Source organism: Sinocyclocheilus grahami, unplaced genomic scaffold, assembly GCF_001515645.1.
Source record: "Sinocyclocheilus grahami isolate Dianchi unplaced genomic scaffold, SAMN03320097.WGS_v1.1 scaffold696.1, whole genome shotgun sequence".
NCBI classification, from domain to species: domain Eukaryota; kingdom Metazoa; phylum Chordata; class Actinopteri; order Cypriniformes; family Cyprinidae; genus Sinocyclocheilus; species Sinocyclocheilus grahami.
This window is the reverse complement of record NW_015505875.1, coordinates 434,804-462,303: the sequence shown is the minus strand read 5'-3', so window position 1 is coordinate 462,303 and position 27,500 is coordinate 434,804. Positions and strand designations below refer to the sequence as shown.

General features: G+C 36.3%; 1 protein-coding gene across 6 annotated transcripts in view; it reads right to left on the bottom strand.

Moving 5' to 3' along the window:
* LOC107559742 (tensin-3-like) overlaps positions 1-27,500 on the bottom strand; it is a 53,522-nt gene that overhangs the window by 7,149 nt on the left and 18,873 nt on the right. For 5 of the 6 annotated variants that reach the window (XM_016243679.1, XM_016243678.1, XM_016243675.1 and 2 more), the window contains 7 exons: positions 22,058-22,858; positions 14,046-14,155; positions 13,676-13,805; positions 12,546-12,626; positions 1,568-1,724; positions 129-478; positions 1-48 (listed from right to left, as the gene is read on the bottom strand). The exon at positions 1-48 is cut by the window's left edge and continues 39 nt beyond it. In XM_016243679.1, the coding sequence (XP_016099165.1) occupies positions 1-48; positions 129-478; positions 1,568-1,724; positions 12,546-12,626; positions 13,676-13,805; positions 14,046-14,155; positions 22,058-22,858 (1,677 nt within the window). The remainder of the gene's footprint in view (positions 49-128; positions 479-1,567; positions 1,725-12,545; positions 12,627-13,675; positions 13,806-14,045; positions 14,156-22,057; positions 22,859-27,500) is intronic. The other variant, XM_016243680.1, reaches the window with a different exon arrangement.

Here is a 27,500-nt window from a genome sequence, read left to right as displayed (position 1 = left end):
ACGTATCCTGAACGAACTTCACATTTTCTGGTTTACTGGCCATGAAATCTGCAAATAAGAATAATATCACATTACCATGTGACGTTTTAATCTAGTTGTGTGTGCCTGCTTACAGACAGACTACAAACCTGGACTTGGTGTAGATCTGGTAGGTGAGGTGTTGTGACTGGCACAGGATGTGCTGATTGCTGTGCTGAGCGAGAACATGGTCTCTGAGCCTTCAGTCCCTCGTCTCTTCAGGGGCAGAAGGCGAGGCTGAGCCACATCCAGACCCAGAGCCTCAAGACCCTCCACCGCCTCCAGAAGGCTGCTCTCCAGTCCCTCGACATCCAGAGAGGAGGACAGGCTGCGGGGTGCTCCGCGAGGGGAGCTATGGCAATTTGGGGCCGAGAGGGTGAGGGGTGGGGAGGGCTGAGGAGTGTAGTGACTCAAGGGGGTGCTGGATCCACCCTCTAACCAGGAATGAGCAAGGGTGGGACTGCACAGAGAAGAGAAAACAGCAGAGTTAGCTTACATATCCTGTGCATAGACAAACACACCCCACCATGTGTTTATACATTGTCAAATATAGACTAGATACACAATAGACCACACATGTAGCCTGTTGTTACTGAAAAGCCAGCATTTACTTCAATTGGGTGGGAGAGGTTTTGATTGACCTCTAGGAATGCAGTAATATTAAAAATTTGGGCTAGTCAAAAATTATTAATATATATTAGTAATTTTATATCATTATATCATATATATATGTATAAGTATTATATACATATAATTAAGATTTTAAGATTTTTATAATATACATTTATATACAATTTCTTTCTTTTTTTTGTTGAAAGAAGTCTCTTATGCTCTGCATTTATATGATCAAAAATACTAATATAATAATGTGAAATATTATTACAGTTTAAGGAACTGATTTCTATTTGAAAATATTTCAAAAAGTAATTTATTCCTGCGATGGCAAAGCTGATTTTTCAGCAGCCATTACTCCAGTCTTCAAAGTCCCATGATACTTTTTAAAATGATTATCAATGTTGAAAACAGTTGTGCTGCTTAATATTTTTGTGGAAACGACGATCATTTTTTTTTTCAAGATTCTGTAAAAAAAATAGACACTGAAAATGAACAGCATTTATTTGATTATTTTTTTTTGTCATTGTGTAAATGTCTTTAATGTCACTTTTGATCAATCCAGTGTGTCCCTGCTGAATAAAATTAAAAGTAAAATAAAAGTATAATTTTTTTATATTTATTTTTATGAAAAAAAATTCTCTCTCTCTCTCTGTCAATATATATTTAAATGAGCAAATACAAGCTAAAATCAGTCATTTTAAATACTACAAGTGAATTACAAGTGAAGATTACATTTCACAGCATTATTAAATTAAATGAGCATTTTAAAAGATTTAATGAACATTAGATACAGCAAATGTAATCTAAATATGAAATTGGGAAAAATTGACATGCACAATTAAATACCCAATATCAACTGGTAACTGACATGGTGCCGATATATTGTGCATCTCTATTGATTGCTGTGGTTGGTTGATTGACAGACAGACAGTACCTGTCGGTGTTGACCAATGGGCTGGGGGTGGAGATAGTGTGCATAGATCCAAACATCCTCTGACAGGAGGCGGGACTTCCTGTGACATCAGAGTGGAAGAGCTCTCCGTCGGATGACATAGATGTGTGTGTCATGCTGTCCACATATCCTCGTGACTCTGCAAGGAAATACACAACAGGATTTAAAAGACCTGAACACACACACACACACACACACACACACACCTTCAACCACGTTCTCTGGAAGATTCCATTCGGTATGAGCAATGTCTTATTGCACGCCCACAAAATATCTGAAGACTTGCGCTGTGCAACCTGCTACTAGTTGCCAAATCCAGGTTATAAATCAAGTGGTATTATTAGATAGACTATTGTAAGGGAGTTGGGCTTGTGGGTTTGGCAGAAGCCCATACATACGCATTCTTCAGATTGTGCACATAACAAACCACAGGGGAGGGACCCTGGAGGAATTTCTCTCTGTTTGTCTCCCACTCCCACCCTCTGTATGGAAACTGGCTGGATATAATAAAATTAATTTTGTAGTCTATCCTCTTTGACCTTTGAAAACTTACCTGCAATTAAATGTGAGAAAAAAAATCTATAGCTTTAAGCAGCAGTTCGCGGCAGCATAATGAAGCGACTGTAAAAAAGCAGATGAAATATCTAGTAGTTGATTTTCATCTATAATATTGCCACTAATACCTGTCCATTCATATTTCTTACTCATTGCTCCCAGAGCAATTTCTAGATTCTGCATGTATGTACAATACAATACAATACAATTTTATTTGTATAGCACAATTTAAAAACAACCGAAGTTGACCAAAGTGCTGTGCAACACTCAAGGAATATTAAACACCAGAGAAAATAAATAGGTCTTAAGAGTGGACTTAGGAACAGACAATGTCGGGCAGTTCTAATGTGAGACGGGAGACTATTCCATAATTTTGGGCCAACAACAGAAAAAGCACGGTCACGGTCGAAAAGAAAGACATATGAACTTATTATTGTTCATGCAAATATTATTGGCCCTTGAGGCAAATTTGCCCCCCATGAAGAAATGGATTCACATGTTTGAAATTGTAAGTCTTATTAAATTAATTATTCAATTAAGTCTTATTAATCTTTAAGTCTTAACTCCAAGAGGGAAACAGGATTTATGTTTTGAGTATTGCAAATGTAACCAACAGTCCCAAGTAACCATCCATTCCATATTTATAGAAAATGCAATTAGCTACAGCCCTTTATGCTGGATTCCTCATGAATGTTTTCCTTCAACAGTCAATGACATTTTTACAAATCAAACGTATACAGTAGCATGATAGTAGCTTCTTCTTCAGCCATGACCACACCCCTAACCACATCATGTGATACGTTTTCAAGGAGATGTTGTCTTTGAAAACATAAACAAACACACAAACAACATCTGGAGGCAGAAGAGTCTAAGTTCCCAAAATAGATCTCGTGACCCACCCAAAAAAAACCTGAAACTCATTACCAAGACACAGGAATCCCAAAACTGCTTCCCAGAGATTCATCTGGTCTGCTTCTCTCTGATCAAAACAGCAACACAGCTGCTCACCAGCACATGTTGTGTTTTGGATGCAGGTGGTCAGCATGGGATGCTGGTTTGCTGGTGTCCCACCAGGCTTCTTAACTAGCTTAACCAGCAAGGCTTTCTTTTTCAATTAGCTTCACCTGAAAGACCCATGCTGGTCCACCAACTTCGCTAGTTAACTTTTGCTACTGAAAAGCACAGCTACACTGATCCACCAGCTAAATCAGCAACAACAAAAAAAACCCGAATAAACTAGCCTGGACTTGCATGGAAGTTCATTTGAGTCAATAAATGCATTCAAATGAAGCAGAAAGGCATCCAAACATAATTTTCCCGAAACCAACGACATTAACAGATGTCAGGGTCACGTGAGGATTGCAGCCAAGAGGTCAATGATCTGTTGAACTGTTGAGCTCTTCAAAGAGAAGAAAAGATCTAGATGGCCCGTCCAGACAGAAGAAAGAGGTCTGAGGGTCTAACAAGACATTTTTTACATGCCAAAAATGAAGCACCACTGAATTTAAGACGTCAGGCATCCCAGTTCTGGTTTGAAACGTACACATTATTTCTCAAAACAGAGCAAAATATGAATGCAGATGCTTCTGGCTGCACAAGCTTTCAAAACCCAAGCTTGTAGACTAACTCTGGGATGATTCGGCGAAGGTACAAAATGTCAAAAAACAGTGTTTTACAGAGCCAAACTACTTACAAATGACCTCACATGCCTCTCACTCAAAGAAAGAGTCTAATTTAATATAAGATGTTGTATTATTTTTAATATATTGTCTTTAGCATTACTATTTTAATTTAATTATTTAAGGGGAAAGTATTTACTATTAAATGCTTTATATATTTAATTCAGTTATTTAAGGGAGGTGTTTAATACTAGATGCTATAACTAGTTATCATAGGTTTTTCCAAAATTTAGTTTAGCTTTTTTTTCTTTTGCAGTATATATATATATATATATTGCCCATATTCCTTTAGTTTTCATTGAAGTACTAAAACTAAACTATTTATTGAATAATAAATAAAATAGTAACATAATAAGAAAAACTATATAGACATATTAAAAACTAATAAAAATACCAAAATACACAACAAAATAACAAAAACTTTAACTAAAACATACACTATAATTCAGAATATTAACAAAAAACATTATCAAAAATCAAAAGTACTAATATAATATATAATATTCTTCTTGTTTTCTTTTTATTTATTATAAAAAAAATTACCCTCTAACACTAGCATTTTCTATTCTTTTTACTTGTTTTATTATTATAATTTTTTTTAAAGACCCTCTAACACTAGCGTTCGCTACTCGTTTTCTATTCTACCTACTTGTTTTTCTTTTTATTTATTATAAAAAACCCTTGCTACATGTAATGCGTTAGGCTAACCGAGACTTCACAGCACTTACATATTATTGTCCTTTTGTTGGTTTTGATTGTTTCTATTGTCCTCATTTGTAAGTCGCTTTGGATAAAAGCATCTGCTAAATGACTAAATGTAAATGTAAATGTAAATGTAATATAGTCTCCAAATGAATGAGGTCATAACTTAAAAAAAGAGTGTAAAACAGACAGGCGTATATGTTTATGCATCAGTCTGTTTCACATTAAATGCAGTCATCCAGAAAGTACTGCATAATCCTTATCAATACTTTCACGTCATGTCAGCATCTTACAGAGTTTGGAATTTGGCTGGCAAATGAAAGAGAAGGATGATAAAAGTGTGTGTAAGCGTGTTTGTGTGCATGTCTGCTCAGACCAGGTCTTTCAGGATTAAATCTCCCGCATGCCAGTGAGACAAAGGACAACTTCAGTTTTACGGAGTTAACAAACTCGCCATTCAAAGGAGGAATGCACACACACACACACACACACACACACACACACACACACACACACACACACACACACACACACACAAACACTGCGTGAGCCAAGTTGAAAAATGTCCAGCTGTTGTGATCAAAGCTGCAAAGCTGAGCTGAATAGAGAATGTGTGGAGGGGAAAATAAAAAGAGAGAATTCAACACAGGAGAACTAAATAATTTGTGGTCAAAGGCATTACTCCAATACTATGAAACATGGTCTAAAATATGTCTGTAATAAGATTTAGCTCTAGCTCAAGTTATATATCTGACACCTGGGCTTCCTCTCAGACCTCAGCTGGCTTTATGACCAAATGTGACCCTGGACCACAAAACCAGTCATAAGGGTCAATTTTTCGAAATTCAGATTTATACATCATCTGAAAGCTGAATAAATAAATTTTCCATTGATGTATGGTTTGTTAGGATAGGGCAATTTTTGGCCGAGATGCAACTATTTGAAAATCTGGAATCGCCTTTAAAGTTGTCCAAATGAAGTTCTTTATGGAAGCATATAGATAGCGAAATTCAATTTAAAATGCAATATGCAAAATGGCAATGCATTTCTGTATTTAAATTTCCATTTTCCATTACCGATACGTGCAAAGTTTGTTGCAAATGGAAAATGAAAATTTAATTATATAATTTACATTTGCCATTTCCAACAGTAGTCTTAATATGTAAATTGCATGCAAATTTGAACGCTTTATAAGTTGCGAAATGAAAATGAAAATGTATAACACAAATTGATTTGATATGTGTCACATGTCCAAGCAGAAATGGTAGCAAAATGATCATTTAAATGCTATTTGTCCTAAATGCATTTAGACTAACAGTTAGATATTTGTAGCAAAATTCAATTTGAAAATGCATTCCGAGCTGACCACGCCCACCCTCCGTCAATCATTGCTTCAAGGCAGGGATTGGTGGAAGCGTGTTACGTTTGGATCGTTTGAAACATGGCGGCTAGAGATCTGATAAGATCGTTGAATTCACTGACAGATGAAGTGGAGCGATTTATTTACATTTCCAACAAAGGCAGGGTTTCTGCGGGGCATTGAAAATCATTCAAATTCATTAAATGACCTTTAATAACAATCATTCAGGACTTCCGTTCAAAAACTCGGGAAGTCTTAATTTCAAACAATTTTTGTATAATTAATTAATTTAAATTTGTGTTTCTAATGGACACATTTATAGCAGAACCTCAAATAAACTACATGTTATTTTGTTTAGTCATATACAGGTGGGAGCTTTTTCAATTTATTACTCAGAACGACTTATTAGCCTACAACACCTTTAAAGACTTATTCAGGGAAGTACAGCAGGATGCAGGAAATGGTTGAGTATTATTTTAGGTATAAAATATCATTATTGTAATGCTTGTAATGTCCATTTATAGTCTTTACACAGCAGCTTGGCTCCTTAAATGTCTAAACACCAGCTAATTTCAAGACGCTGACGTCACGTGGGTCACCCGCAGTGTAAGACGCTCAAAGCTCAAGACATTCGGATAGACGTTCAGTTAGACGTTAGAACGTTTGATTTTAGCATGGAATACGCTTCATATATTTGTCTGTTCACGCTCCACTTCATCTGTCAGTGAATTCAACGATCTTATCAGATCTCGAGCCGCCATGTTTCAAACGATCCAAACGTAACACGCTTCCACCAATCCCTGCCTTGAAGCAATGATTGACGGAGGGTGGGCGTGGTCAGCTCGGAATGCATTTTCAAAGCCGCACTGAATTTTGCTACAAATATCCCATGGCGTCATGATGAAAATGCAATCCTAAGTGTTCTAACTGTTAGTCTAAATGCATTTAGGACAAATAGCATTTAAATGATCATTATGCTACCATTTTTGCTTGGACATGTTACACATATCAAATCAATTTGTGTTATACATTTTCATTTTGCATCTTATAAAGCGTTCAAATTTGCATGCAATTTACATATTAAGACTACTGTTGGAAATGGCAAATGTAAATTATATAATTTAATTTTCAAATTACGTTTGGATCATTAGATGACATTGCTTTTAATCTTCAATTATTTTTTAAAATCATTTACTTTTTTAACTAAATTATTTAAGGGAAAGCATTTTATACTGTAAGCTATATTATTTTAAATATTTCTAATATTTTAAACTATTTTTATAATCTAATTATTTTGGCAAAAGACATATTTAGATGTTATTTTTTAGATATGTATTTATTTATTTGAATTGCCATTATTTTTATAATTTAATTATTTAGATGATTTAATAACACATATTTAATATTAGGGTCTGTATTATTTTCAAGTTTATTATTTTATAATGTAATTATTTAAGGGAAAAACATATTTAACCCCCTTAATATTAATATTAAATGTTTGATATTTTATGATGTTACTATTTTCAAAACAATTATTTAAGGGAAAATATTACATTTTAGATGCTGGATTTTTTTTTTTATTCAAATTTGTAATGGATGTGTTAAAATTTAGACGCTATAACTTAGATATATTTATTCAAGAATTAACAACGGCAGTATTTTCTATGCATAGCCACTTTTCTTTGTACACATTTATATATATTTTTTGTAATATAAGCACTATTTATTGATTATGCTGTGGTTTATGCAGTACAGTACAGTTTCGTTGCTCTATTCAGTGTTGGTATTGTAAGCCCTTGTTCCTATTCTTCATCAAAGTGAGTCCTTCCCTGGCAAAAGACCAGTAATAAACAAACCGAATTGTTTGTTTTGGATAATTTGGATGTGTGCTGTTCAATCTTAAGATCAAATCAGATGGAATTTCAGTTCAAACTGACCCAAGATTCGTACTACGATTACATAACACATTCTTTCCCCACCCACATTCATTTGGACACAGGCCCAAACAAAACTGTCCTTTGTCCAGGGACAGAGAGAAGAATAGTGTCCACTGTCTCCACTCCACCTCCATCAGATTCTCCACTCCATCAGAGTGCTCACACATTTACTCACGACAAGAGCACCACATCCATCTCTTTCTGTTTTAGGGCCTCCCATGGTTGCTTGATAAATCTGCCTGGCCAGATGAGAAAGTGCCAAAGCCTAAATCATCAATTTGAGGTGAATTACGGGACAAATCAAGTGTAAATGAACTTTAGAAAAGAGTGAAAGCAAGACGTTTTCCACAAAACACCCCACTGGTAAAGTATGATCTGCTGAGTGTGTGAGAAAGCACATGAGGAATGCCAAACACTGACAGAACCAACAAAATATAGAGTAGTTTTAGCACAAACACTGGGGCTTTAAAAGTGTTTGTCTTTATCAGTGAAGTTCTGGCAATGCAAATAACACATTCAGATCTTTAGACAAAGTGTCCAAGTCTAAGGGCCAGCTGAAACAGGAAACATTCACATATATACCACATACACACACATCACATATATACATAAACGTCCTCTCCAAATATATATATGATTTAACAAAATTATATATATATATATATATATATATATATATATATATAAAATGTAAATCAGTATTTGTCCTGTTATCCAGTAAACATATTTAAACATTCTCAAAACAAGATAGTCAATTTTTTTAAGAGTAAAAATTAGTAAGAATTTATTATCTGGCAAATTCTCCCCCCCAAAAAAAAAAACCTTTTTAGATAACAACAGCATGCATGCACATGCAAAATTCTAAGGAAAAAAGTCTGAATTGTGAGATATAAATTCACAATAGCGAGGAAAAAAAACTCTTAATTGTAAGATAAAAAGTCTCAATTATTATTATTATTAATTTTTTTTTATTTGTATTATGAGGCAAAATTAATCTTCCAAATATATGACCTACACTCTAAAAAATGCTGGGTTGTTTTATTTATTTTATCATCATTTCATTGTGTCATTTTGCTGGGACATTTTTATTATATTTACCCAGCTGCTGGGTGTAGGCAGATTTATTTTATTTATGTTAAGCATTAATGTAATTGAATTTAATGTGCTTAAAACTAGGGATGCACGATATATCGGCCACCATATCGGTATCGGCCCTTATCGGCATCGGTGCATCCCTACTTAAAACAAGAGAAATATGCATAATAAGGATACTTTCTCGAAAACAAGTTTTCATGTAATGAGAAATTGTCCATTTAGGTACAGAAGATGTTTACATGTTTTTACTGGAAAACAAGACTGATACACTGATTAAAATGATTTGCAGTGTACTAAAGATGCACTAAGAAGAGAAGAGAAGAGAAGAGAAGAGAAGAGAAGAGAAGAGAAGAGAAGAGAAGAGAAGAGAAGAGAAGAGAAGAGAAGAGAAGAGAAGAGAGTTTTGTCCATGGAGAGGGGGTGTTCACATAGACTTCATGCTGACAAGAAGACAATTCAAGTCTGCCAGAGATGGCTACAGCAAATGGCTGATGCATTAGCATACAAACACATGCTCAAACACAAGCACAACTCAAAAAGTTTGTCAAAATGACACAAAGTCTTTCCCCGCATACCTAGAGAAGCAGTCATGCTGAAGTATTCCTCAAAAGAGAACTTGCCGGCCACTGCTGTGTTCTGATGCTCCTGCACGCTTACTTTTAGTCTCCCAGTGTCAGTCTTTCACAGCCCCAAGTCTGTAATGTCTATGTTGTCACTTATTTCACCTCACATTTCTCTCTCTCTTTCTCTTTTGTGCTGTCTGCTTCCCGGCACAAACACTGACCGTGACCATCCCGTCACACAGTTGCAGTTCTGTCCAACTCTGTTCCCTTCCTCTCTCTCTCTACTCATCTGTGTCTAGCCTAAATGAAGTCATTGAGTTTTTGGAATTCTGTTAAACCCCAGATGGAAAACTACTTCATTCTTCCAGCAGTGCCACTGGTTGACTGACTCCAGCTTTGAGGAGAGAGGGAAGGGGGAGGGCTGAAGGAAAAGGAAGAGGGAGGGAGGACGACTGCCCCCAACTGGAATGAGGCAGAAAGGCAGTGAAAACCCCCCATGGCTTCATTACCATAAGAGTTCATGAGTGCTCTCCTGCCTTTGATAGGTTATTCAAGCATTTTTCTCCACAGACTCTCACAGTCTGTTTCACCTAACCAAACGGCACTGGGGTCAGGGCTGAGGCCTTTTATGGACCACCATGTGCTGCTGCTCACAACATCTGCTTCTATGCAAAACAGTTATTTTCTTAAACAGTATTTTTTTGGAATAAATACATGAAAAACATTAACAATGTATGAAGACTTCTAAGACAAGAATCTTGAATATGTGTATTTTTGACTTTGATTTTGTGTTTGATATTTGACTTTCCTTTAGCAGATTATTTCACTTGTTTAACTACTGATCTAACAAATGAACAAAATCTGCACATTAAAATTGAGGCTCTAAAAGAGTGTGCGCTTTGAGGAAAAAAGCAATTTACAGAGAAAAAGGTTTAGGTTTTAAATTGTTATGATCTAAAATGAATAAAACACAAATGTTTTAGATTCTTCAATTTTTCTAAGTGACTTAAATTACAAAATAACATAATATGTAACTATGTTTTAAATTTAATTAAAGAAATGTAAAATAGAAATGCTTTTCCCTGGTGGTCCCAGACTCTATTCAAGATATGTCTCTAATGGATGCATTTTAAAATATGAAATATAAAAATATACAATTAAAACATAAACTCATATAAATTGTTCCTGCTTATCAGATTGTAACGTCCCTGATGTGACCTCAGCCACTGTAGCACATAAATTAATTTAAAGGGGCCGTGCTTTTCCCTTCCTTCCCCCTCAAACGTCTGTGTAAATATTTGCATTTGTCTGTCAGTGAGAGTTTGGCTGTGAGACCTTTTATTTTCTCCTGTTTATTTAGACACTAAAACATAGATGGACTGCTGTTACATAACCTCCAAATCTTCCCACATCACGAAATTAAAATATACAAGACATCCTCCCCTCCTCTAGGCTAAACTTGCTGGAGGCTGGACGTGTTAAACACTGTATAAAGAAACAAATCTATTTCATTATCACTTTGTTTATTGTTTTTTTATTTAAAATAGAAATCTTGTAATGCTGGAATTTGGATTATAAAACAGGTAATCTGACTTGAAGATTATTTATGAAGTGTAAAAACATTTAATGCTATGGTTTGTAGTTGCTTGAGAATGATTTTATATCAATGTACTAATACTGTAAAAACTCTAAAAAAATAAAAAAAAAAAACATTTTGTAATATAATGTGATTTAACATCGTCTTTTTGCTCTTCCAATCTATCATTATTCCCATGTTTTTCTGTGCCTCCTCATTAAGATGTAATCAGGCAATAGTATTTCCCCCATAAAAGTTACATAATGATTTTTTGAGTTTTTGCAAATGTGCTGATGTTTTTAACTAATAATTGTATTAGTTTTTTGTTTAAAAATAAGGAAATCAAGAAATGACTGACAGAATATGTTAAAGGGGTCCTATTATGCTTTTTCACTTTTTCAACTTTGTTAGTTGCAAAGTTACAAAGCTCAAAGTCCTGTTCAAAAGGAGGTATTTTATTTAACAGAAATCACTTTTTAAAAACTACAATGAACGACTCGTTTGGACTAAAACGCATATTTTCCGGGATTTGTGATATCACAAATATCGACGAATGGGACGAGACCTGGTTGAGTTGCACTAGAGAAGGCAACGAGTGTTATCACTATGTCTGAGATACGCTAGTTTCCCCAAGGCAGACGAACTTAGAGTGGTTACAATCATCCGGGTTTAAATCGCGCTCAAATTTATTTGTATTTGACACAATATTCACACTGAAGCTCGCAGGCGGCTATGGTAAGGGTCATGACATTTCCCGACCAGGCACCGAGTGGTGCCAATCACAACACACACTGGCCCAGCTAACAGTCTGATTTTTCTAACCATGCATACTCTGTACACTCAGCTTCCATATACACTTTGAATTTTTTGTGCTAATTAGTTGGTCGACAAAGGTGGCAACACTGGCTACTGGAGACTGCAATAATAACAGATGCTAGCATTGACAAGGACTTGTCTGAGGGAGTTTCACGAAACTAGCTTAAATGAGTACAAAGACGTTTTCATTGCTCATAACTTCTAGAAAAATAGTGCAAACACTGGACAAGGATGAAACTTTTTAGTGCATATGTGTGCGCTTTCTTGTTCACACTTTGGAAGGCTATGTGTTCAGTTGTACACATACAGTAAGAGTTTGCGTCAAAACTGAAGTACTTTGGGCTAAATTCTAAGGACAGCTCTAGTTCCCAGAGCACTGACTGGCCAGGTTACAGGAAATATGCATCCTGACCCAGAGGGCCACATCCTGTAGCAGAGTTATTTTGAGCAGCACAGAATTTGCGACAGCAGCAAGACAGAATTTGCTACAGAGGTTTTTAAAGGTTACATTTGTATGAGATACAGTTGGATTCCTTCCTGACTGGAACAATCAAGTACACACACAAAATTATATCTGCACACATTATTGTCCTCTCAAGTAGATATAAACATGATTTTGCTACTGTAGATATAAAAAGTAGCAGCATAAGAATGTAGCCTCTGTGTCAGTTGATTACCTTGCCATATTGGAGAGCTCATGTAGTGTCTACTGGTTTGAGAACCAGGTCTTGAAGGGATGAAGTCATGTCCACTCTTCACTGTAAGGGGAAAGAGACAATTAAGCACATTAATCAGTGGTGTGCCACAGGGTTCTATTCTTGGACCATTTTTATTTTCATTGTATATGTGTCCATTAGACTCAATTTTTCATAAATACAACAATTCTTATCATTTATATGCTGATGATACAAAACTATTGTATATATTGCACTTGATCCAAGAGGGTATTAATTGTTTTGTTCACTAGTACATTTCTTACGCAAGGTTAAAGCCTGGTTGGCCAGTACTTTTCTGCATCTTAACACTAATAAGGCCAAGTGTGTTGTTTTTGGATCTCCTTCTGGCACCAAGGATATTATAAGTAGGCTAGACTCTATTTCATTAAGTGTTTCTGATCAGGTTAAGAACCCGCGTGTTACTCTGGACTCTGCATTGGCACTTGATATGCAGGTTAATGATGTTGTTAAGGCTGGTTTCTACCAACTCAAGAGTTATTTCCAAATTGAAATTGACTCTCTCATGACGTCACGTATTGATTATTGCAATTCGTTGTCTATTGACTGTTTCATAGGTATTTTTCAGTGCCAATTATCTCAGCTTCAGTTGGTGCAGATGCAGCAGCCAGGCTTCTGACCCATGCAAAGAAGAGCAATAGTATTACTCTAGTTTTAGCATCCTTACATTGGTTGCCTGTTAATTTTAGGATTCAGTTTAAGATTCTTTAAGATCAAAAGGTGAAAGGGCATTTTCTATTTTCTGCTCCCCAATTATGTAATTCTCTTCCATTGCATATACATTTTTTTCTGACAGTGGATGTGTTTAAATTGAGCATAAATACTTTTTATAATGAGACATTACCAGGTTTTAATGTGTCTATGTGTACGTAAATGCTTATATTGTTTAAGTTATCTGCTGGAAAGCATTTTGGTCAATGCATGTATTTTGTAAATGTGCTATAGAAATAATATTTTCATAAATGACTATACATATAATATACTGCAATATTACTATTTAATAGTAACAGAGGTTAATAAGACTGTGAAATGCTTACTCACATAACAAATATCAAACACAGTGTCAGCCTTACCATATGGAGTGGGGGGTGTCACAGGAAATGCCGGTGTGGGCGGAACTTGATTAAGACCCACCCACAGTGGACTGTCAGCCTCTGGAGGAAGGTCACCAATGTCAACAGTGCCAGTGTGATATAGACCTCGCTGAAACAGACAATAACATATGAGGCATTGTTGTAGCAATGTTCCAGGTTCTATACAAGTTAAACTTGTATTTTAGTTGACATTGGGCAGAACTTTGCAGAGGGTTGGTGAGTGCTTTTATCGTACTAGTCTCCAGTTAAAACATTTAATGTTTTGAGTTTAAATATTAAAACGTTTAAAATTTTGAGGCTATACAATTATGAAGTATTTGTGCAGTAATAAATGTGTGCGCATTTGTACCTGAGATGGCTTGTCAAAGACAAATCTCTGTTTGTTCTGCGTTCGATCGCTACCTGCACTCAGCAGCACAGAGTATTCAGAGACATCACTGAGCTGTCTCTGCCTCCAACCTGTACAGACAGAGACACAGAAACAGAGAGTTATTCATTTGGCATTCACAGTTGATATTCAATGCATGACAGTTCACATTTAATGGTGACTGGCCATTCAGAAATAGGAGGATCTCACTCTTATTCAGGATTTGTCTAACAACATCAAACAAAGTTAAAGAGCTTCAAACAGCATGAACTAAAATAGCATGTTCTCAAACAAAGCTTGTTTTGATAAGATCCATTAGGAGAAGTTTATGACCTCACATAAACAAGAGCCATTTACTTCAGGGCTGTGATAAAGTACATTCCACAAAAACATAAAAATAAATGTGAAAAAATTAAATTAAATTAAAATTAAAAAAACATTAGAAATAAAATCAATAAATGAATATTATAAATGAATAAAATGTTACATATTTTATAAAATAAGTTCATACATTTTATAAATACATTTAAATAAATGAATATTATAAATGAATAAAATGTTACATATTAAATAAAATAAATTGATACATTTTCTGAGACCACCAGTGAAAATACTTCAAAATATTTTAAACAGTTTTATCCATTACAAATTATAACAGTTTGACTGAAGTTTAATTTCAAAATATCTTATTTTTTAGTTTCTGTCTTTTGCTTTAATGACAGCAATACATGAAAACTTTATTCTCCAGCATGATTTGAGATCTAGAGATCATTTTAAATATCAATGGAAGCAAAAACTATACAAAGAATCACATGATCAATGACACAAATTTGCTTATTTGATTAGTGACCTAAAAAAGTGCAGATTTTGGAAAGTCTTTATTTATTTATTTGATTATTTCAGGGGTAAAATAAAAAGAATCCCAGATTATCAATGCAGAAATTTAGATCCCAGTTTTTCATAATAATTATAAAAACATGGCAATAATTCATTGCAAATGGGCAACAGTACAAGCTCTGTGCACTATCTCTGTACAGACAAACAAAATCCTTGAGACTTAACGATGGGGAAATACAACATGTTTTGTGTGTCAGGAGACGCTCACTTCAAAGGCATTCCTCAGTCCTTACACCATGTGTGTTCAAACACACACCACCGGGCATATATCTGGTGACATACTACAGTAATAATAACACTGCAAATATTTCTGTTCAGCAGGATGAATTCACTGCTCTACTCAAAGAATCTCAATTCCAGGTGTCAGAACTTTTCTGACATGAGCTGATCCAGCAAGAAAGGACCTTGGGATCTTATAACAGAGAAGACAGGGGACATATGCAAGGCAGGGGACACACATCAAAAGCAAAAAGACCCACTCGGTATGCCGAGGTCAAAGGAGACAGAGTATTGAGTTCATAAAGACTGCATCACAGATGTGTTTGGAAAAAGCAGAAGTCAATATAACATTATTAGGGAGTCACTAAATGGTTGTCAAAGGCAAAGTTATTACACTGCTAGAAATATGATTATGTCCATTTTTAAACTAAAAGGCAGCTTAGAGGTCACATTTACACTATGCAAGCATTCCATACTAGACCTGCATGTTTACATATTCAAGCACAGTCACACTTACACACACACACACACACAGAAATGAAAGGCAGGACTTTAAATTCCAGGTGTCAGAACTTTTCTGACATGAGCTGATCCAGCAAGAAAGGACCTTGGGATCTTATAACAGAGAAGACAGGGGACATATGCAAGGCAGGGGACACACATCAAAAGCAAAAAGACCCACTCGGTATGCCGAGGTCAAAGGAGACAGAGTATTGAGTTCATAAAGACTGCATCACAGATGTGTTTGGAAAAAGCAGAAGTCAATATAACATTATTAGGGAGTCACTAAATGGTTGTCAAAGGCAAAGTTATTACACTGCTAGAAATATGATTATGTCCATTTTTTAAATAAAAGGCAGCTTAGAGGTCACATTTACACTATGCAAGCATTCCATACTAGGCCTGCATGTTTACATATTCAAGCACAGTCACACTTACACACACACACACACACAGAAATGAAAGGCAGGACTTTATTTTTTTTTAGCAATCCTGTCAGGAGCTACACATAGAGGACCATTGTATGTTACGTTGTGCATTTATTAACATAAATTAGGCCCCTGCCAATAGAAACCTCAAACATTAATTTAAAATAAAAGTCACTAGCTTGTAGGCTCAGACATTAACCAGTGAATAAGGCAAAAATGCCACTGAAAGCACCAAAAATGGCACATGTGTTTAAAATGTGAGGGTTATACATATGTATCTTATACATACACACACACTACCATTCTAAGATTTGGTTCGGTAAGATTTTTTAAATGTTTTAAAATAATTGATCAGGATTATTTGATTTAAAGAAAGTTTAAAAGAACAACTTTTTAAAAAAAATAGAAATGTTTGTAACAGTATACGTCTTTACATGTACAAATTTGTATCAATTTAATGAAAAATAAATGTATTGACCCCCAACTTTTGAACTGTAGTGTCTATAAAATAAACAAATTGTTTGTTGCCTTATGATGTCTGTTTACAGTTACCTTTGTATTTGATACTAATTTGATTTTACCGTCATAATAATGAAATGATGAGCATATATTTCAATTAAAATTAATATTAGATCCTTGTTGCTCGGTGGTTGGGTGCTCCCTCTGGCCTGGAACTAACATTAATTTATAAATAATCGGAAATTAAAGGGTTTAGATTTCCGAGAAACGTGCCTGGATTGCAGCAGTGAAGCGAGAAGCAGAATAGCAACTCGCAGCTCGTGGATCTACAGCACAGCTCCATTCAGATAAGGACATGTTGTGTTTTTTTTCCATTTGATCATTTGTATTTATTTACGTTAACTCTTCAAGTATGATGCAAAATTGTGTTGTCGTCATTGTTTACATATGCGCCTAGCGGTTTGATTCTTGTTTAGTGAAAAAGGCCAAGCTTTTATTTCCGTTTTATTGCCAAGCGTTATGTGAGCTATAATTAAATATGAGATCACATTAGTTGTCTAGCTATCTTGTCAGCAGATAAATGCAGTGAGTAACACGTTATAGAAATGTATACTGTAAACTCGAATGTTGAAGAGTGAAACGGTTAACTGCAGTAGTTTACAAAAGCTAACGGTAAACTCGTCACTCATTATGCTTGTCCAATGTTAATTCCAACATGTACTGATGTATTAAACAATAATACTATTATTTATAAATATTGTGCATTAAATTAAATCATTATTTTTCTACTTTTGTCTTTAGGAAAGCCATCATCTGTAATGTAAGACACCTAAGACAGTGAGTGCTATACAGGGAGACAGGAAGGACAGCTGGTTGTCCTGCAGTGCCAAACCACATGTGACCCTATGAACACCCAGATGTGTTTGAGAACCTGAGGATGAAATGCAATGTAAAGCTGCTCATGGCCAGCCTGCTGCTTTTGATATTGATCACATATGAATAAATTTGCTGGAAACAGTTGAAAGCGAGAGGATGTCTTTTGTTTATATGCAGTACTGGTCAAATGTCTGGACACATTAATATTTTTAATGTTTTTGAAAGAAGTCTCTTATGCTCATCAAGCCTCCATTCATTTGATCAAAAATAGACAAAATCAGTAATATTGTGAAATATTATTACAATTTAAAATAATAGTTTTCTTTATATTTATTTCTGTGATGCAAAGCTGAATTTTCATCAGCCTTTACTCCAGTCTTAAGTGTCACATGATCCTTCAGAGACCATTTTAATGTGCTGATTTGATACTTGGTTATTGTCAGTGCTGGAAACAATTGTGCTGCTTAATATTTTTTTTCTGGAACCTGTGATACTTTATACAGGATTGATTGATTGAATCCTGGCAGGGTTTTACAAAATATAGAAATATTTTCTATCAGTATGTGTTTATCATCACTTTTTAAAATAAATTTAACATCCTTTGCTGAATAAATGTATTAGTATTATAGTAAAAAAAACACTGACCCCAAACTTTTGAACAGTAGTGCATGTTACAAAACATTTTTATTTTAAATAAATAAATAAACCCTAAAATTATCTCAGAAATATTAAGCAGCACAACAGTTTCCAGCACTGATAATAAATCAGCATATTAGAATGATTTCTGAAGGATCATGTGACACTGAAGACTGGAGTAATGATGCTGAAAATACAGCTTTGATCACATAAATAAATTGCATTTTAAAGCATATTAACCTGTTTAATCCCACATTTTTCTCAGACATGAAAATATCCAAATGATGTGTCATTAGTATTCCTTTGAAATATCAAGAATTAATTTGTAAAATAAACGTGGAAAAGTGTTTACTCATTCGATGACCACACTCAACAAAACTGAATATATGTGAATTCATATATTAATACTAGACACCCTAAAGATAATGTGTACCAAAAGTCTTTGTCATATCTTTGTTAACATACTTTACTAGCCTTTCATTTTGGAGCTTTGATGCAGCCATCATCTTCTCAAGGTGCAAACAAGAAATAAACTGCTTTGATCATGTGACAATTTGCACTAACCATGTGACACTGCACATATTTAATTGACACCATTTATTTTTTACCATATTTGCAGGAAGTGCACTAAAACATCAATCAGTAAGTTTTTTTTAGAGCTTTATAAATGAAAACCTTTTTTTACGGTCACTATTGTGACCGGTGGGATAAATGGGTTAAAATAGGAAACCATTATTTTAAATTGTAATCAAATTTCTAAATATTACAGTTTTTGTCTATTTTTGATCAATTAAATGCAGGCTTGATGAGCATAGGAGAATTCTTTCAAAAACATTAAAAATAGTAATAGTGCCCACACTTTTGACCAGTACTTCTGTATGTGTATGAGCGTTTACAGTAAATGTGCATTAAAAAAAAACATACATACCCACATATATATACACATATGTTAGTTTGTCCTGTCTTTAGTTATATCCCTGCAATCAATTTCACCAGAGACGAATTGCTGGACATTAGGAAGTACACACCACCCGATATTTCACAGTTTTTTGTTTATTCTGATGTTCTGCTGGACATTGTTGTTGGGGAGCTGCGGCGCTGATAACTCGCTTCAGGACGCGCAGACGGGGGAAGCGAGTGATCAGCGCCCTTCTCTCCCGGGCTTTCCGCTGTTCAGAGTGGACCGCGACGCAGAATCCGCGGGGAAATCGCGCGGCACTGGGACATGCTTTTACATCAATGAGAGGTGGTGTACAGATGTAACTGTGTTAAAGAAGATGTGCTGTTCAGATCTAGAAGTGCTCTTCATTAATTGCAAGCCGTTCTATTCGCCACGGGAGTTTTGCTCGTTCATTCTCGTAAGTGTGTACATTCCTCCGCAAGCGCACGTGAGCACCGCTTTACAACAACTCGCTGATCTGATCACAGACACAGAACAACAACACCCGGACTCTGTTTTAATCATTCTCGGGGACTTTAATAAAGCCAATCTCTCCCGTGAACTGCCAAAATACAGACAGCACATCACATGTCCCACCAGAGACAGTAATATATTGGATCACTGTTACACCACAATAAAGAATGCATATCACTCTGGCCCACGAGCAGCTTTGGGGCTCTCTGATCACTGCTTGGTTCATCGTATACCGAAATACAGGCAGAAACTGAAATCAGCTAAACCTGTATTAAGGACTGTAAAAAGATGGACTAATGAAGCAGAGCAGGATTTACAAGCTTGTTTTGACCTCACTGATTGGAGCGGCTTTGAAGCTGCTGCCACCGATCTGGACGAGCTCACAGAGACTGTAACATCTTATATCAGTTTATGTGAAGACATGTGCATTCCTACCAGGACTCATTTAACTTACAACAATGACAAACCATGGTTCACCGCAAAACTCCGTCAGGCCAAAGAAGATGCTCACAGGAAGGGCAATAATGTCTTGCATAAACAGGCTAAATACACACTGGAAAAGGAGATCAGAGTGGCCTCTTTGAACTGTTGCCATCTGGTCGACGCTACAGAGCACTGAGCACCAGAACGACCAGACGCAGGAACAGTTTCTTCCCTCAGGCAATCCATTTCATGAACACTTAATAATAACTGTGGAACACACACTATTTATTCACTCATACACTTATTTATCTAACACACATACTCAGTCTACACCTCAAATTTGCACATAATATACAGTACCTGTACATACAAAAACTGTCTATTGTAATATATCTGCACATACAACTGTCAATTTATATATTTTTATTCCTTATTTACTTGTTCTATTTTTTAATATCTGTGTTTTTTGTTCTGTCACTGTCATTCTGTTACACCGTGGAAGCTTCTGTCACGAAAACGAATTCCTCGTATGTGTAAACATACCTGGCAAAAAAGCTCATTCTGATTCTGATATACTGTATGTAGTGTGTGTGTGCATTTATTAATCTGCATGTAGGCTATACTTTTATCTTTAAAAAAAATGAATACAGGTTTATGCAAAACATGGTAGCCAGCATTGAATTGCATTCAGCTTGTTTATTTGTAACCACATGATGGCTCAGATAGAGCATTCAAATGCTTTCTCGCACTGTTCCACAGCAACAAACTTGTCCAAACTAAGCACACATTTTAAACGAATGAAATCAGTAATAATGGCCTTTATTGATTAGTATCCTAGCATTCATAATAATATACATGCATGTTCTGTAAAGCTGCAGTGAAACTATATGTATTGTGAAAAGCACTGTACAAATAAATATGAAAATGAATATTTGCATAGATATACATAACCCATCAATGCAAGTGAAATGTCCATTAAAAACCTCCCTGGACATCTTGGCGACAAACCATGATAAGTACGTAAGTGACTGTTTGTCTTGCTTCAGTTTAACCAAACATAAGACTGATGTCATCCATTGTACGAACAAATGATCCCAAGCTTTCCGTTAAGGAGTTCATTGCATCTAGACTGCGATATGCATTTACCGCCATCTCTCGTGTACACGCACGTACGCAGCATCAATCAGAGCCGTCCGGAAGACTACTTTTAAATTTCTTTGTAAGTTTACGCCTCAGTCATATTTAAAGGGTAATTCCAATAACCGTTCATTTAAAAAAAATGTAATACCGCAACTGTTGCGTTTTCGCTAGACTTAAAAAGTACACAATTGTTTTGACAGATCTGAGATTTAAAAATGGCGCTACCGGAAATGCTTCAGGACCAGACATGCGCAGTAGCGTTCCAACGCATTTGTTATCGTTTACGTCTTTGAAATGGTCTATACTGTGCATTTTATGTTTACAGTAGAAAAATAAATATAACAAATATATAATATGTTACAAAATCAAAAAGGTTAAAATATTGCCTCTTAACAAAAAGGTTAATTTGCTGGGTATGCAAAGAAGTTGTGTATCTATCAAGTTTATGAACTCTTACAAAATGTGTGTTGACAATACCATGGTGCTGTGATGGTCTCAGATGGTAATACCGATAACACTTTAGTATAGGAACCAATTCTCACTATTTACTAGTTGCTTATTAGCATGCATATTACTTGCTTATTGGCTGTTTATTAGTACGTATAAAGCACATATTAATGTATTATTCTGCATGACCATATTCTACATCCTGAATCCTACCCGATACCTAAACTTAACAACTACATTGCTAACTATTAATAAGCAGTAATTAGGAGATTATTGAGGCAAAAGTCATAGTTAATAGTTAGTTAATAGTGAGAACTGGACCTTAAAATAAAGTGTGACCGTAATACCATTGTACTTTTGATATTTACTATGCTACACAATGCTTGCAATATTCATATACTGTGGCATTTACATGATCCACCAGAGTATTTCAAGGAATAACATATAGTACTTTGTCCTAAAACATAACTAGAACTTTTTGGTGGATGATTGCAGGTCAGTTGGAATTAATAAATTGATTCAGGGCTGGTGAATGTAACCGGATTTGCTCTTACCTGACTGGTGGGATTTGGCCCTTCCACCCGAGTGCGTCATGTGACTCCTTGCCTGGGTGGGGATTGGCTCAAAGTCAGGGTCAAGGTCCAGGATCAGCTGATTGAGCTGTTCGATTGATTGATCTACATCCAAAGCCAGTGTCGCAAACTCATCGTCCTTGTCTGGCTCGGACTGCGCCTCCGGAAAGCCATTGTCTGGTAATGAAGGTTTGTTTGCACATTTTTGGAGCTCCATCTCCTTCCTGTGTTCCAGTCTGTCTGATGAAGTGTGCATGTAAGATGTGGATTGTTGCTGTTTCACCCATATATGTGTCTGATATCCAGCAGGTACTGAAGTGTGTAGGAGTGTGTTTGAGGAATTCACATCCTCTCTAAATATGGCAGGAGGAGCTTCACTTTGGCAATCATCTGATTGGACGGAGTTCTGACATTCACCTGAAGACAAGCCAGACATTTCCTTTGAAGACAGTGTGCCTTTAGAGTCTGAAACGGCAGCAATGGCATCATTAGGAGCGATGATGTCATCATCATCATCTATAATGTCCGTCTCTCGCTCTATGAACATAGCTTCACCATTTAAATGACTGGAATGATCAAATGCTGCTTGATTGGCTTTAGGGTCATATCTCAGGATGCCTGGAGAAGGTTGTTCCTCCTCCATTCTTAGCCCTCTGGGGAGCTGGGGATGCTCCTCAGAGCTGGAGCTGATTGGGAGCCCACAGGCTTGTCCTCCAGTCCACTGGGAGGAGCTGGAGAGTCCAGAGTCACTGCTCAGAGAGTGTGTGCCTTCTTTTTGCTTGGCTGTGAAAGAAAGAACAAAATGTTAGTACAATTAGTAGAGAATTAGTACAATAATTAGAATTAGTACAATAAATTACAGGTGCAATAAAGTTGACCAACGATTTGGAACTCATTTGAGACGGCTTATGGTGCGTTCAAGTTCTACTGAACAATTCATATTTCTGAGTTGGGAAGTTGGAATTATGATGTGTTCAAATCACTTTGAAAGGAGCAAAATGAAGCAAGAATACATAGCAACATTCTTTAACTCTACTTCTAAAAAATCATGAATAAAGAATATGCAGCGGGTGTGCTTTCAATGTCGTAAATGTACATATTAATAAATAACTATTGTATAATGCAATTTTTTAATTATTAATGTAAATAGTCATTTCATACATTTCAGCAAATTTACCATCAATACAGATGCTGAATTTACTGTGTCTACCATGTTTTCTCACTGACATACCCTTAACTCAAAGAAAATCCTATTTCCCCCGTAATTGACATTGCAGTGGCATTCATCAGTGTTCAACTCGTAGATACAAACTTTTCGAAATGACTGTGTATCTTTCTCTAGCCCATATGACTTATACTGACACCTATTGGTGTGGATGAAGCATTATGCAAAAGCAAAAGGCAGATTATAGAGATTTTCCCAGTCATATTTGGCATCCATGATCTCTGATATGTGAAACTTCTTTATTTTAAACATGTTTGGGAAAATTACTACTCATTTTCTTTATGTATAACAATTTTAAAGTGTAAAAAGTAGTACGTTAACGCAGGCGATTATTTTTTTCAGTTTAACGCGATAAAAATATTTAACGCACTTAACGCAGGGGAGGGGCTAGGGTTGGCCATCCCACTCACAACTGCTGCTTCTGTCACTTTTTCTCTTGACAAGAAGTGCATTTATCCAGTCGCAGAACGACTGAGAACGGGAGACGTTTCAAACGCATGCTCCACTTCACATCAGCGCCAGGCACGAGTCAAGCGAGCGCGGAAACGGTACTGTGCTCACAGAGCATGATCTTCAATGCACAATGCATGCACAAAGGCGCCGGCGCCCACTGTAGCCTGTATCCTTTCATATCAAAGCATGAACTAAACTACGTGCATGCAATGTCGTGGTCAGTTAAGTCATGAAGTTACCAAAAAGGCGATTAAAGCTGCCTTACAACTGTGCAGGAATGTAATATATTTTATATGAGTCACATTTAAGAACATGTTTCTGAAATGGTTTTCAAAACTGTCCTGGAGGAGCCCACCACTGTCTCACTCATCTAACACGCCCGATTCAACTCGTCAGCTCATTAATAGAGACTTTAAATGGGTCATATGATGCGATTTCAATTTTTCCTTTCTCTTTGGAGTGTTACAAGCTCTTGGTGCATAAAGAAGATCTGTAAAGTTGCAAAGACTAAAGTCTCAAATCCAAAGAGATATTCTTTATAAAAGTTAAGAGTCAGCCACGCCTACCTAAAACGGCTCGTTCTAACACGCCCCCACATACCTACGTCACTATGTGGGAAGATTTGCATAACGCCGCCCAAATGTTCACACAAAGAAAGAAGGCGCAACTTTTATTCTCGCTGTATTTTTGTTGTTTCCGCTGCCATTTCGTAAAGACGCTGTGTGCTTCGTTGTGAAAGCGAAACTACTTTGTTTGGTCTTCCAAAAGAGGACGATATCTGCTTCATCATGCCTGGAGCTGATCCGTGCTGGTTGCTGAAGAAATACTACAACTTTGCGCTGTCGATCGCCGGATCGGCTTTCACCATGGATGAAGCGGAGTGAGCTAAACTTAAAATAACTTTTATAGCTTTAAGGATTCATCTATATTTAATTTAGAATTTAGTGTTTGATAACTTCAATTTCTGTATATTTCTGCTGAAGGGCACAGGTAAATATGACATTTATTATAATGGGTTTATGTGAAGATTGTTTTAAGTTCACTTAAATTAGAAGTTATTAAATTCTAATTCCAAGTCTAATAAATGTTAAAATTGATAGCTCTCAATTATACTGTAATGTTGAATGGCTATAGTCAACGGTTAAATATTAGGAAGGGGGGGCAATGTTATAGAGAAATCAGTATTGGTATCATTGATACTGGCCTTCGGTCATAAAAAAAGATGCGATTAAACAAATATTAAAAAAATATATACTGTCTTTATGTTGTTTGTACATTAATTTGAAGATTGAATGTGAAATTATTGCAATATAAAAGTATATTTAAAAACTTTAATGTTAGGTGGAATTAATCGCGATTAATTTCAGAAAAATGTGCGATTAATTCGTTAATTTTTTTTTATCGATTGACAGCACTAGTAAAAAGTTACCATGGTGACACATACTTGTTGAAAACAAAGTCACACCTTGTGGCCCCTTATCTTCACCCACTCCTCCTACATTCAGTCCTATGTGTGTCATAGTCAGGGGTCCAGTGGAAATGTTAACACGTCTCTAACGAGTTGCAGACACCTTAGTCATCACACAATTACACGGGTACACAGACCTATATATGTCTTTTGTGTGTCCGTAGTGTGTGTTCTAGCAAAGACACATCAGTCAGTCTCCGGCAGCTGAACACAGATCGCAGCAGATAGTGTCATGTTTCATGACACACTCAGAGTCTCGCAGCAATGATCATGACTGATAACACGTATCTACTGTTCAACATGAAGCCAGTAAGCAGCATCACACATGCAGGCTGTACAAACACTGATATTTAACATCACGCCACACTCTGATCAATTTTGACAATAGAGTGCAGCTAGGATGATGTGTTTTTGTAGGCCAAAACCCAAAAATGTTAGCATTTTAGCACTTCTAGTTCTATCAATGGGTATAGGTTTTTCTGAATGGGTGTTTTGGTTAAAATAACGGATTTGCCCAAAATAAAGGTTTTTGGTTAACACAAGCTCAAGATATTTTCATGTTTTATTGTACAACAAAACATACATGAGTAATACCCCCTTATGAATCTTTTACTTATCTTGAAAAAGGCGATTGCTACCAAATGGCTAAAAGGCACTACAGAGGTTGTTATGGACATTAAACGTCATCACACCAAACACACAAAACCTGTCGCCAACCTTAACTGCATCCCACCTCAATAGTGGCAAAAGTGTTGTGCAATACAAAATGAACAGAGTAAGTACATTGTACCTAACAATTAATTTTTGTGATGAAAAGTGGGACCAATCACAATGGCAAAACTGGTTAGTATGTCAACTGGTGAAAAACACAGACCCTTTTAACTAAACCAGTAATGCTTCTCTCTCAAGAGGCTGAAATCCAAACACCAGGCATGCATGATAAAACGCCACAGCTGGCAACTCTCTCTCTCACACACAGACACACACCCAACAACTGAGATTCAACGGTCATACCATTATACAAACATCAACATAACCTAAAATAAATATTTAATAGACCACTTGATCAAAACCAACTACTTCAATGCATCGCTCAGCATTGAGAAAAATGACACGAAACTTGACTTTGACTTTCAATTTGACTTTGCAACTAACAAAAAGTCCACAATATAAATTAATAAAAGAGCAACACACTAATATTTCTTCATATTCTGCCCAAGTATGTTTTTTCTAAGTATTTTAAGACTGCATAAAACATCAAATGCAAAACCTGAAACTTCTTGTTACTCTCAAAAGTACTTTAAAAGTGATTCATGCGGCAACTTTTCCTGATAAATTAACCACAACTGCATTCGTTTATCACAAGAGCTTTCATAACTTTTTCACCACCCTGCACCGCTTCAAAAATGCATGTAGCGTCACAAACCTAATGCTTTCCAGAAACATCCTCTCGAATCAGACCCCAAAGGTATCCGAGAGGACAACAGATGACTTTGACCATGGAAACTATGACTAAGAGCAAGAGGAAAAAGACATCTGACAGAGTCACAAGTGAGAAAGAGTCTCTACAGTACAGAAAAAAAAGAAAAAACAAACAACATTTCTTAAATTAATAAAGACAGAGGTATAAAAAAAGAAGGAAAGAGGCAAGCGGTCCTGACCGTGTTTATCCTGCAGGCGTCTGTGCCCATTTTGTCCTGCTCTCTCTTTCTGTCCTTCTCTCCTCATGCAGTTTTAAACAGACAAGCAGCTTGCATTCCTTCCCATGAGGTGATAACAGCTCCCCTGGGTCTCTTTTATTTCCTCTTCTTCTTTTTCTTTCTCTCAGTCAATATCTTTCCTCCCTTTCCCTTGTTTTCCCTCCTTCTTTTCCTCTTACAGCACTGCTCCCTCTCCCTGTCTTTCTCTCTCTCTCTCTCTTTCTCCACCTCCACACACAGGTAACCCCTTTCAGGTGCCCCTCCTGGGTGTACGGGAAAATCCTGGCTTGGGAAGCATTATTCCGCTCGAGCCAGCCAATGCTCCTCGCAATAGACTGTACACACACACATATGCTTGCTGTAGAGTGCGAATGGACGGTTGGAGGACATGGAGCCCACCAAATATGGAGTGGGGAATGTAAACACAAAGGCGGAGTTATGTGTGGGTGGAGAGGGGGAGCGCAAAAGAGACAGAGAGAGAGATAAGGGAGGTATTGGTATAGTAAAGAACAAGAGTACCAGGTAAAAAAAAAACACACACAATGATGAAAGAGAGATTGAAAGAAAGGAAAAAGAAAG